Source organism: Dreissena polymorpha, chromosome 10 (assembly GCF_020536995.1).
Source record: "Dreissena polymorpha isolate Duluth1 chromosome 10, UMN_Dpol_1.0, whole genome shotgun sequence".
Lineage (NCBI taxonomy): Eukaryota > Metazoa > Mollusca > Bivalvia > Myida > Dreissenidae > Dreissena > Dreissena polymorpha.
The window spans coordinates 27,635,889-27,650,225 of record NC_068364.1 but is presented as its reverse complement, the minus strand read 5'-3'; the positions used below and the strand labels follow the sequence as shown (position 1 = coordinate 27,650,225).

General features: G+C 36.1%; 1 protein-coding gene across 1 annotated transcript in view; it reads right to left on the bottom strand.

The window, feature by feature from the left end:
* The window catches only part of LOC127849000 (inversin-like), a 166,473-nt gene that overhangs the window by 64,785 nt on the left and 87,351 nt on the right, over positions 1–14,337 (bottom strand). The window contains exons 11-13 of the mRNA XM_052381726.1: positions 9,159–9,255; positions 7,119–7,523; positions 6,215–6,306 (exon numbers count right to left, since the gene is read on the bottom strand). Of these exons, the coding sequence (XP_052237686.1) occupies positions 9,251–9,255 (5 nt within the window). The 3' untranslated portion in view covers positions 6,215–6,306; positions 7,119–7,523; positions 9,159–9,250. The remainder of the gene's footprint in view (positions 1–6,214; positions 6,307–7,118; positions 7,524–9,158; positions 9,256–14,337) is intronic.

The window sequence follows — 14,337 nt, the reverse complement described above, 5'->3', positions numbered from 1 at the left end:
TTTTTTAACCAACCCGAAACCATTTTCAAACTCGTCCAAGAATATAATCAGGATGAATCTTCTAAAAAAAATCTCATGAAGATCGAACTATAAATGTGGCCTCTAGAGTGTTAACAAGGTTGTACAGAAGCCAAATATAGCCATATATGGCAATATTACCCGCCCCATTCGCGGTCATGTTTTTCAACCAACAAAAACCCTTTTCAAACTCATTCAATATATCATTGTGACAAATCTTCTGACCAAGTTTCATAAAGATCGAACATTAAATGTGGCCTCTAGAGTGTTAACAATGTTTTACTTAAGCCATACATAGCAATATAAGAAAAAATGCCCGCCCCCTGGTGTTTTTAAAGCAATCGGAACCATTTTTGATCTCATCCAATATATCATTAAGATAAATCTTCAGACCAAGTTTTAAATAAATATATTATAAGTTGGCCATTCTAGTTCACAGGTACTTGATTTTTTTGTCAAGTACCTGTGTTCTAGTTGCTGTTCCCCGTTCCTGGAATGCGCATTCGAGAGTTGAGTGCGAACGTTGCTATCTTTTCAATGATTTTTATTTCTGATACGATGGTTTTAGGTCAAACATCGACACTCGTTAATCTAAAGATGTTTCTCCCTTGAACGGTGTAGTAGAATAGAACATCAACACGAATTAATGGGACCTTTTCACGTTTTGGTAAATTGAGAAAATAAAAAAAGTCTCAGTCTCGCAATATTCGTTGTAGTTTATACTTTATATAAGCAATCCTCGTATTGTCACAAAATATATCGACAACAACAGAACTCTCCAAATTATTTAATCGTTTCGCGTTGCAGCGCTTTATAATTTTCAAGTTTTTAAATCGTCAAAAGATGCATATAATGGATATTTTAGAGCATTGTAAATGTTCAGTATTACTGTTTCCTCACAAATATCATAACTACAACAACAATTTGCGAATCTAAAACATGTTTTGTCAATTTTGTCAATGTACCAAAACGTGAAAGGTCCCTTTAAAGTCAGAGCAGTGCGATTCTGGTTGGGAACGATATTGAACACAATCCTGACTTGCATATACACCATTTGCACATAAGTATCTAAATCGATATCTGTATCGCTTCCCAATCAATGTTTGTTTTGCCATGTTTTATTAAGTCACTAAATAAACCAGGTATCAAACAGTTTTACTGACAAGTTCAATTACATACAATATTCATAATTAATGGAAACAGTCGGACTTTTCAGCCTGTCATTTAACAGCCGACGATACCTCTTTTTCAAGTAAGTGCAAATTATTTAAATATTTAACTTTATGATAGTATGTCTCACAATCTCTTGGCATATTTAATATGCGCAATATAATGTAAATAGTCCATGGCATAATATAATGTTACTGTAATTCGGGGAAGAGTATTAAATTATTAGAGCAATCATTGTTTATTAAGTTGAATACAAATGCACATTTCAATTCCGTCTAAGGGTTAAGTATATGATATTTAAATTATGCAAAATACACACAATACAAAGTTTACTGTCAGGTCGTGAAACATTCGTTATCAATGTAAACGATATATTGGATGATTGATAAAAACACGGGTATGAATACATCCTTTGACAACAGGTATGTTCATGGCGGATATAATCCTCGTACATGTAATCTACGTGTGCAGGCTATTCGGATACGACACTTTCCGGCTTTATGGAATTGTTCGTCTTGAGGAAGTCACTTCTAAACAAAAATCCAGTGTCGTACCGTATAAGCATACGCGGACTGCACAGGTTAATCTGAGACGACACTTTAGGCACATGCATTAAGCCTAGTTTCCCCCGAATGCGGCTCAAATTGCCACTGATAAATATATACACAAGATATACATCTTGTGCTACTGGTGCAGCATCCAGCCTTCCGCCACGAAATAAATAATTTGTGTTTAATTCATACAAAGTTTCGCCGCATTCATTGGAAAATAACACGCGTCAATGTCTCGCACTCCCACGCGACTCTGTCAACTGGAGGGCACAATCCGAGCGTAAGAATTCGCAGATGTAATATTATGGAATTAAGAAAACAAATGAATGTTTCCTCTTACTGCGCGTTGCTGTCAACGTCGCGAGGTTACATTCCTAGCGTTGCTGAGCTCCACAACACTTCCGTTCTTGTCCACGACGATCAGTTTGAGAATCCAGCCGCGCAAGAACGGATAGTCCGACACCTCGTTGTTGGCAGCCGACCACGCGTCGTCATTGGCAGCCTGGCGGTTTGGGAACCAGTCGCTGACCGTTTGCGCTTTTTCCAGGTAGCCGCCGGCCCTGCTAAGAACTCCGCCAAAATGAAAGTTCAACAATCAGCAGAAACAAAAGCTGTGTTTGTGAAACAAATTGCCCCCTACTGTGCACTTTGAAGACGCACGGCAGCTATTTTAGAAAAAATGACCTTTGACATTAAAGGATGACCTTGACTTTTCACCTCTCAAAATGTGCAGCTCCATGAGAAACACATGCATGCCAAATATCAAGTTGCTATATTTAATATTGCAAAAGTTATGACCAAGGTTTAAGTTTTCGGACAGACACACAGACACCCACACATACAATGACAGACAGACAGGCCAAAAATAGTATACCCCCGATCATTCGATCCGGGGGCATAACAATGGACACATGAATACAGCTGTAAACAACCATCAATCTTAAAGATGCAATTGCATCCCTTTAATTTATTGAAAAATGAAAGTTCAACAAGATACTGTGAAACCATTATTAATGGTCGGGCATTAATTTTCATTAATATCGTCAGTCGACCGATTGGCGAATTTAAGATTCTAACGAACAATTATGCTCTATGTTTGAACAAAACCAAACACTAAGTTGAACAATATTTTAAAACTTTACCGTAGACATAAGGCATTAAATTCCAACATAATCCATGCACACATTTGCTGCTGTTTCGTAATCAAGATTAATCCGGTTTTTACACAAAGGAATGTAGATTACAAAAGGTATTTAACTGACGCGTTACACCACTTTAAAACGCGTGTGCAGTACAGCTGTATCGAATGCGTTGACTTCATTTAAGTAGAATGGTAATGAATTAGCGCTAATTGTTTATAACTTTATTACCCATTTGGTGCAAAGTGATTTACAGGGGTGTTGCATATTAGCCATCACGCAGCGAATGCCGATGAAAGACAATAAACCAAATGAAAAGATGACGATGTGTGATCAACATGCGTATTTATCACAAATTAATAAAGCATATTTTGCTGTTTGTTGTTTGATTGTTTGCGTTTAACCACATTTATTACTATTTTATATGGATCAATATATTTATTTTTTAAATTATTGACATTATTGATTTATATACCGGTAGTTTACTTTTTAAGAACAAACACACACATAGAGTTTATAATTTTAATGTTGATATCAGAATAAAAAAGCATTTTATTTGATCAAAAAAAAAGATAACAAACTGGAACCTCTTTCGTATAACACAAACAGTTTTAAAACGGTATTGACAGAAAGGTACAATTGTTATCAGTATGGCAATTATAATAATAAAATAAGACTAATTGGCAATTGGCTTCGTTGTTACAGACACTCGTTAACGGTTATTCGATCCCGCTTGTCCGCTAATCATAACAATGAACGTGTGAATGGCATACATTAAGAGGGTCCATTACTGTCCCTTGATAACAAAAGACTAGTTAATTGGCATGTGACAAACAGGCCCCACCTCCTGCAGTGATTCTCAAGTGTGTTCTCGCATTCGTACCACGATTTTTCGCAACTGAGATTGATCGCGAATATATATTACACACAAATCGGATATTGACTGACGCATTTTTTTTAAAATTCAAAATCAGAAATCGGCGAATTTAAGTGCTGACAAAATCGTCATTTTTATAAAAATGACGAAATTTTGTGCTGTCGAAAATAAATGGTTTCACAGTAGCTCTTAAGCCCTCACCTAAGTTTTCTGAAAACTAATTGTTGAAAATTGACAAAGTGATCACTTCATTGAACCAGTTGACCGTGATCCAAACCTGACATTGATATTGTCACGATCAACCACTGACAAAGTTTAATCAAGATTGAGTCATAAATATGGTTTCAAGACTGGTTAACACGTTTTTTCCCTAACCATTTACCACTGAGATAATATTTTGACGTTGTGTAGGACCTAAGAAATTTAAATTTAACTAAAGAACTTTCTTACTTTCAAGTAGATTTAAAGGCTTCATTTCCAACCCTTTGATACTGATGAGCTGCAAACAGCAGAAAACCTGAACAGACTGCGAGTGACTCACAGGCTGTTCTGTTTTTACGCTGTTCGCACATAACAATTTTCACTTTGCTTCTGAGTGGGAAAGCGTTAAACATTCAACCTTATTTTTGGACACACATGACCCTTACCATACTTGGCTAAGATAATGTCAAGATAAACATTCAGATATATGGCTTCTTAATAGGTTAACAAGCTAAATTTTGACTCTGGCTGTGCCTGTGCTACTTTTTATCAGAGAACATCAGATAATATGTAATGACCCTCTTGCCAATACATGTATTTTCTTCATATCAGTATTTGAACACTGTCCTTTTAAAATTAACAACTGATCAATTGATTAGGTGTCGTTCAAAGATTCAGTTTTACAATCATATATGTCTTGTTCTGAAAAAACTGAGCTTAATGCTTGTGCGTAATAAAGTGCCGTCCAAGATTAGCCTATGCAGTCCGCACAGGCTAATCAGGGACGACACTTTCAGCCTAAACTTGATTTTCGGCAAGGATGGAATTTCTTGAAACTAAGAATAACATAAAAGCGGAAAGTTTCGTCCCTGATTAGCCTGTGCGGACTGCAAAGGCAAATCTGGGACTACACTTTACGCACATGCATTAAGCCCATTTTTTTTCAGAACAAGACACACATGTTTGGCAGTGGTAATAAATCGACACTCGTGTATTGCATGTGACAGGCATCTTTCTTTTACATAATTTTTCTTAAAACTTCTACTTATGCCAGAATTGTTCATTAATGATCGAATCCTAAAATTATACATGTACTTGCATATCTATCTGAGGTCGACCTTCAGGTAACCTTCTGACAGCCTAACAATCAACCGATCAGATCTTTACCTTTACGGTTTGAAAATATTAATTAAAAAGTATCACAATTTACGTGTTTAGTGTTAAGAACAATGTTCAAGTTAAAACAAAAGTTTCAAACACGTATTTGCATTAAAAAAACTATTTCATTTCATGCAGTTTTGTCAATAATTCCTGAATTATTCTATAATACAAAAAAACGTCCAACTTTTTATTTAGCATATAGGCTTAAAATTCCCAATTTCATTGGCATACGTTTTATTCCCTGAATGTACTGATTAGGCCACATAGTATACCATATAAATACAAGATATTGTTTCACTCCTCTGTACCTGTGATTGAGAGAGGTCCCTGCTGAACCCATATTTACCTGTGATGGACCCCCTTTTTGTACCTCTTTTTCTGCCCTTATGTACCTCTGAAGAACTCTTTTTACACCCATATTTACCCTTTATGAACCCCTTTTTCCAACCATGTTTATCTGTGATGGACCCCCTTTTTTGACCGCTTTTTTACCCCTATTTACCTATGAAGGCCAATATTCCAAACCTTACTATCGGTGATGAACCCCTTTTTGGACCCCTTTTTTCATCCCTAACTACCTGTGATAGACTTTGTTTTCAAACACCTATTTACATGTGATGGACCCCTTTTTCAAACCCCAATTTACCTGGTATGGACCCCTTTTTCAAACCCCATTTACCTGTGATGGACTGTAATGGACTCCTAGTTTGACCTCCTTTTCAGCGCCTATGTACCTGTGAAGGACTGCTTTTTGATCCCTATTTACCTGTAATGAACCCCTATTCCGGCCTCTTTTTTACCTGTATTGGAAAGAACTTTTTTCATTCCTATCTACCTGTGAGTGACCCTTTTTCTTACCATAATTACCTGGGATGGACCCCTTTTTGGACCCCTTTTTCATACCCCATCTTACCTGTCATGGATCACTTTTTTCAACCCTATTTACATGGCATGGACCCCTCATGACCTCCTTTTCAGCCTCTATGTACAGGTGAAGAACGGCTTTTACACCCATATTTACCTGTGATAGACCCCAATGCCAGACCCTATTTACCTGTTATGGGAAGTTCTTCCTGCTCCAGAAGAAACTGAGCCACCTCATGATGTTTACCCATCAGTGCGTAGTCCAGTGGAGTGTACCTGAACTGAGAGGTAATACACCATCAATGCGTAGGGTAGTTGATTGTACCTGTAATGAGAGGTAATACACCATCAGCGCGTAGTCCAGTGGAGTGTACCTGTAATGAGAGGTATTACACCATCAGTGCTTAGTCCACCGGAGTGTACCTGTAATGAGAGGTAATACACCATCAGTGCAAAGTCCAGTGGAGTGTACCTGTAATGAGAGGTAATACACCATCAGTGCATAGTCCAGTGGAGTGTAACTGTAATGAGAGGTAATACACCATCAGTGCATAGTCCAGTGGAGTGTACCTGTAATGAGAGGTAATACACCATCAGTGCATAGTCCAGTGGAGTGTACCTGTAATGAGAGGTAAAAATCAGTAAATAAGCCAGTTATCATGATCGTTTTTATTTATTTGCTCACCTCAGGAGATTTCTGTGTCCACTAAATTCAACATATCAACAAAATTTAAGGTATTTTTAGCTACACTGTGAGTAACGGATGGTGTATGGGATATACATATACATCCCATACACCATCAGTTACTAATTGTTCAACGATTATATGTAAACCGACTACTCGATTACTCTGGGTGAATGGAAATTTCTTTTGGTGTATGGATTATTCACAATTGGCACAAGACTGTCTATGCCTATTGGATTAGGACCTTTTTTGTAGGAGTTAAGATATTGAGTATGTCCTTCAGCTCATGAACAATATCAAATCTTCGTTATATGGGTGTTCACATATTCCTCCCCAAACTAAGGGTTAAGTCAGACCAAAATGAGAATGATGGTCTAACTTATCTTAACTATTGAGAAAAAAAGTGAGTTAGAACATTGACTTAATTATTTTCTTCTTCCGTATGTTTGTACCTTTCCTCTGTGAACAACATGTGGTTGGGCTATGTTCTGTACTCAATGAGCATTTTCACAGCGTCCAGATGACCTTTACTGCATGCCCAATAGAGAGCAGTCATCCCTTGCAAGAATATGTTCCGTAGTTTATAAAAAAAATCCAAATAAAAGGAATGTGTCTGTGATGAGCATTCATTCTATGCAAAGAATATGGTCTAACGTGTTTGCTAGTTGTTTACAAAAAATATACTTATCTTATATGTGAGCCTCATTCTGGGACAACGGGGGCTTAATGCATTTGAGAAAGTCTTGGATTAGCATGTGCAGTCCACACAGGCTAATCTGGGATGACACTTTACACATTTAAAGTTTTCCCAGAACTAGATGAGCTTTACTGCAGGCCAAGGGAAGGGCAGTCATTACCTACAAAGAATATGGTAAAAAATTTGATCCCATAGTTAGGCAGACTTAATATGCGCCTTGCTCTGAGAAAACGGGGTTTAAAGTCTGCAAAGGCTAATCAGGGATGACACTTTCCGCGTAGACTTCATTTTTTTTAGAAAAGACTTCCATAAAAGCCAAAAGTGGCGTCCCTGATAAGCCTGTACAGACTGTCCAGGCTAATTTGGGTTGACACTTCATGCACGTGCATTTTGCAGAGTTTGCCCAGACCTACATGAGCTTAACTGCAGGCCAAGAGAAGGGCAGTTATAACCTACAAATAATATGGTCAAAAATTTGGTCCCGTAGTATGACATACTATGTATGAGCCTTGCTCTGCGAAAACGGGGCTTATAATGCATGTTCTTAAAGTGTCCTCCCAGATTAGCCTTTGCAATCCGCACAGGTAAATCAGGGATTACAATTTTTGCGTACACTGGATTGTTTGTTTAAAATATACTTCCTTTAAACAAAAATTCCACAAAAGCAGAAAGAGTTTTCCCTGATTAGTCTGTGCAGACTGCAAAGGATAATATAAGAGGACACTTTATGCATATGCATAAAGCCAAGTATTCCCATAATATACAGGCATTCCATTAATTTGGCTTAACCCCTAATGGATTGCATTAACATTTCTGGCTCAAACTCCTTATGCATTGCATTAACATTTCTGGCTTAAACTCCAAATGAATTGCATTAATATATCTGGCTTAAACTCCAAATGCAATGCATAAACATTTGTGGCTGAAACCCCTAATGTATTGCATTAACATTACTGGCTCAAACCCCTAATGTATTGAATTAACATTTAAAGAAGGTACATTTGGCTTAAGTCATGTTTGTTTTATCTTTAGTAGTATGTTGTATAAATTGTAATGTATTGTATAGCCAATCGGTAACTGGCCTTGAATAAAGGATTAGGTAATAGTAACAATTTGTAGAACAACTTAAACTATGCATAAATATGAACAAAATAGTTTTTGCACGTTGAAATACAGAAATGTAACATTTATCCTCAAAGCCCTTTAGATCTTTAATCAATAATAGGGGGAAAATGCAGATGTTATCACCCTATCTGCCTTATTCTGATCACCATTTGTTTAAACCAAATCAAGTTAGATCATGATGGAGATTAACATTTTCTGTGTGTGATCAATTCACAAAATGAATATAGAACTTCAGCTACAAGCCTGTTATATTAAAATCCACGTAAAAACACCATATTTCAAAAGCCTATAATGCGTCTTGGAAAGACTGTGACATGCCATGCCACATTTTACGGTAAGCTTGTAAGGTTTCTCACTAGTTTACCACACATTTTTTTGCATTAAGGTCAGCCTTTTGCTCCAGGTCATGGTTACTCAAAGGTTTAACGACCAGTTGATGTAACAGTTTTTTTTTACTTAAAACACTTATAAAATTAATTGTAAAAGCAATACAATTATCAAACATGTATAAATTATTGAACATACACATTTTTTTCTGTAATACATGCATAAAAGGGTTTACAATTTAATCGCAGCAATAACTTGATCTATAACTTCAACGGCTGGTCGCTAAACTTGCAGTTTAAGTTTTGAGCTAACAGGCCCTAGAGTACTGACACTCGGTTCTTACCTCACAGTCATTGGCGTTAGGGTCTGCTTTGTGCTCCTGGAGTACTGACATACAGTTGACGTATCCACCGTACGCCGCGTACTGGATTGGAGTTAACCTGTATAGAAAACAACATTTTTCAATACATGGTACGTCCTGGGCTAAATGCTAGATAGTGATTATATAGAGCAGTCTGCACAGACTTATCAGGAAAAACACTGTATGATAAATTTGGGTTTCGTTAACATAAAACTTTATTTTAACGAAAAATTCCACAAAAGCGGAAGGTCTCTCCCCGATTAATCTGAGCGGACTGCACAGGCTTATATGGGATGCCACTTTATACAGATGTTTGTAGCCAAGTGATCTCCGAACCAGGCTTAAAACATTGTACGTTCTTCAACCAGTTGTTTAAAAGGTTGACCATTGATTTATGAAAACCTTGGTAAATTTCAAAATAACATGCACATACATTTGATCATCCTTGGAAAATTAACTACTGTTAAATCATTAAAGCATGAAATTTTGTGGTTAAAAATAGGCTTTTTCGTGGACATGTTAGTATTTGGATTTTTTTATTTTGTTTTAAAAAAGAGAGGAATTTGTCTCCATCATTTTCTGATGTGTTTGTGTTAAATTCATTGATTGGTCGCTAGGCAGACGCCATACCCACCACGCCATGTAAATTTAATAAGTTTTACATATACCAAACAATCTAGCTAATATCATAAGACATTTTGAGGGCATACTCTGTATAGAGGCTGTTATTTGAATCCACAATTGAGTCTGGTTACGGAAAATTAATTGTTCATGCATGTGTGTCAAGTGTCGTCCCAAATTAGCCTGCGCTGTCCCGAGATGTTAATTAGGGATTACTATTTTGGCCAAAACTGGAGTTTCGCTACGAAGACACTTCCTTTGAACAAAAACATTCATAAAAGCCTTATGTGTAGCACCTTATAATTTGCCTGTGCAGACATCAGAGGCTAATCTGGAACAACACTTTACGTACATGTATTTGTTCAAAAGGTTAAACAATGGTTTATGAAAACCGTTGTGAATTTAAAAAATAAAACACACAAGGATTGGTAACCTTTGGAAAATGTATTGCTGTCTACAATCAGTACAATGTATTACTGTAAAATCATACACATTCGTCTGTATTAACTTTTGGGGTTTAAAAAAATGACATTTTTCGACACATATATTTATGGATTTCTGTTGTTAAGAAAAAAAGTAGGCATATGTAATTTTCTGATGTGTTTGGGTTAAAGTTGTGTTAAGATCAATGAACAAAATAAACGAAAATTAAAAGTGATTTTCCACTTGTTAAATAACTTAGCCCTGACAAGTCCTGGATATTTTGTTTAAACAAACATTATAAACACACCAAGCAAACCAGCTTTTATCAAAAGGAATGTTAAGGGCCTACTCTGAATAGACGTTGTTACCATACTTGGCAATGTTCATTGTATAACGTGCATCCATGCAATTGCGCAACTGGTCTTTTAATGCCAAAATGGAGGAAACAAGTTGCCGCTGCTTATATTGCACAATAATATGCATCAATGTATAATGCACAGCAACTTTTTAAATTTGAAATAAAGGTTATACAACTGCGTGTAATACATGGCTTAGTATAATATTTGGATCTTGTTTTGGTATTCCCTTAAAACTTTTCAATTAAATTTTGTTTGAAAAGTCTGCCTTTACAAAAAGAGGTAGTATTTGCAAGCGTGATGCATTGTGTATGTTTGTAAGGGCTTTGCGTTTTGGTTGTTGTTATTTTTTCCCAATTTACAAGAAGTGTGCTATTGTGATAAGCCTGCATTTGAATGTATGGTATATGTTAACACTGAACAACATCGCAAAGAGGGAGCTGAGACTTTTCCTTATATCGTGTTAGTGAAATTTGGCTCAGATCATTTAGTTGAAAGTTTAAACCTATTTATTTTAGCATGACTGCAATTAAAGCCTTAGGCTTATTTAAACGCTCTTGAGTCCATTACCTTGGTAGATCCAGTGATATGTGTCTATGGAGAGATCTCAAGAAAGCCCCTACAGTGGGGATCAAACCTGTGACCTACCGATGGTTTGGCAGACAACATATCCACTTAGCCAGAACATTTTATCAAATGCTACCTTGGCTGAGACCACAAATGGTTTTGGTGCATACAAAGGCCACCAGGTAAAAGGGGCACAATTTCTTACATGTCCTCATGTAAACACTTTTTGCCCAATCAGCATGAAATTTTACAAAAAACATTTGTTCTCATGAAGTCTTAGCCAAGTAACAAAATGGGTAAAAAAATATTATCAGAAGCCATATATAACACACAAATATCACAATAACATCTCAAAGCAGTTTAGTGCCTTCGGGTCTCGTGTGAGCAACATAGGGCCTTTGTTCTCTTGGTAGAGTTATTGCCGTTTGTTAATTTTGTTAATAAAAATTTGTTGCAAGCATATCAACTTGTATTGAAAATATCTTAAACAATCTTCTTCCATGCAAATGCAAGGGGTTTAGTCCTTGGTACAAAACATTGTATTACAGTCCTGTACAAAGTTGTTTAAATAATGCTTTGGGTTCAAAATTAGAAGTGCACTTGGGGTTACTTGTTTTAATTGTATATAATATAACTTAAAATATCACTCTGAGATCGCCTGAGAAGTCCAACAATTTAGGTATATACCGGTATTAACCACTTAGAAAGTAGCCTCAACCGCAAGGACGAGAGGTTTATAACTTCTGATGGAACATTGTATGGTTGTTCTTTACAAAGTTTGTTCAAATCATGTCCCTAATTAAGGTCTAAACTGGCGTCATTTACTCTGAACCCACATGGGTTAGGCGTGTAATGTTCAAATCATGCAGCTGTGTTAAATTTTGCTCTCATCCTAGAGGTTACTTGTTTTGAATGTATGTAGTTAAAACTTTATAAAATGTTTTTCTCTGAAACTGCAAGGCCTAGAGGTTTGTTTTTTCACATTAAACCCTAGTGCATGTTTTCACTTGTTCTAATATTGGCTGAGACAGTATCAACTTTGTATCAAACAGATTAAAAACCTAGATTAAAACTTCACTTCGAACACAAACACGCATGTCAGCTACATATATCAGGTCCTCTTTAATTTGTATACAATCATGAAAACTTTAAGCGTAATATGTTATATTATATGAATATAAATCTAGCAATGCCATCTGACAAATTAGGGGTGGTATATTTCAGTCATGATAAGGACAGTTTAAGTAATTATCACATTTTTATTTATTTAATTAATTTTTCTGAATCGTATACATCCTGCTGAAAGTTATGGCATTAAGTTCACTTAACCCTTTACCACTTAGATACGTATTTTGATGCATGTGTAGTCCTATAGACAGTTAAACTTAATTAAACACCTTTCTTACTAGATTTAAATCTGAAAGGCTTCATCTCCAACCCATAGATACTGATGAGCAACAAACAGCATAAAACCTGAACTGACTGCGAGTTTATTGATTGAACACAGCCTTGAACTTTGATACTTTTATCCCCACATAAACTAACTTCAAACTGGAGTTGTAGTCACCAGCTGGTTACATCTAACCATTCAGTTCACGTGACAGATAATATAGTGACTTCGCTACTAGACTTTGAACCTTTAAACAAACTTCAGTTTTATCTTTATTTGATAGTGGTTGTACTAGGTGCTACTTGTTATCGGACTATGGACCAGCGCTAGGTGGGCGTAATTTGATCAGCTCTTAAATTAAGCCGAAGTGTAAATTATAAAGTAAAAGTATCTAAAGCTACTGTGTTTGTAACAATCATTCAGTAAAATGGCAACTTTTTCTCAATCCACCATTGAAAAGGGCTCCGACATAATCCAAGACTTCTTGTGCACTAGCTGTGGAGACAAAAAACTGGATAAAATAGCTGATTTTTACTGTGAATCGTGTGTGAAGTTTTACTGTGTGAATTGTATTAACCTGCACAGCCAGTTGTTTACTAAACATGACACTTTTGGAAGGGAACACATGAAGAAATGGCCAGTGACAAAGAAAGTGGAAGATTTTCTTCTGAAATGCGATGTCCATAAAGATGAAAACCTAAAGATGTTTTGTGATGAACACAGTGAGCTGTGCTGCATAAATTGTGCATTCCTTTATCACAGGTATAGTTTAACTTGAAGAATAGGGAAAAAAACCCGAAACAAACGTAGGATTTTCAAACTTCTTTGCAAGCTGGAACTCTATTTTTTTTTTAAAGAAAAAATAATTTTATTATATCACTGAAAAACAAAATAGTTCAATAAGAAATTCATTATTTCATGTACGATAATTATAATAGAAAGAAGACTGCAATTTTAGACTTTGTAATTGAGTCATGTGTTTTATATCCAGTAAACTGTCTGATGAAATAAATACTTGTGTTTTAGATTAATATAAATGAATATTTTTGATTATACGATGTGTATGCATGTAATATATGCATCTCATTCTGACTTGACCAAAGAATTTTCCCATGATAAAAGCTTTCAAAGAATAGGTATTTTAGTATTTTATATAATTTAAAGTGTTTTGCCCCTTTACTTTCAGACACTGCCCAAAGGTAACTCTTATATCGGACATAGTAAAAATCCAGTCCACAGACCATAAAAAACTGTCAGTTTCTATCCAAACAATTCTGGAAGAAATGAGGAAACTTCAAGGCAACCAAGAAGCTAGCCTTAAGTATATGCAAAATTCATTTGATGAGCAGTTACAAAAGATACATGAAACTCGGCGAAAAATAAATGCAGCTTTAGACACGATTGAACAGAAGACACTGAATGCAATGAAAGATACACTGGCAAAACTGCAAGCCTCTTGCAAAGATGATGTTGAAGAATGTATCAGTCTTCAGGATAAATTGAAACAACTTCGAGATGCCATTCAGGACATAAGTGATAAAAGCAAGCTGGAACTATCCTTTATAGCCACCAGCAAATGCAAGGACAAAACACAGCATTGTGAAACCTTTCTAAAGAAGAACTCTCTTCAGGCTAAAGTGTCAGTAACATTCCAGCCTAACAGTGAAATTGTACAGTACTTGTCCAAGCTGTCAGGTCTTGGAACGATTGAACACAGTACTCAGACATTGATGGAACACGAGAATCCAAACAAGGTGTTCACTGTGCAAGGGAAGTCTAAACACAATGTGAGAATATCAGGTGA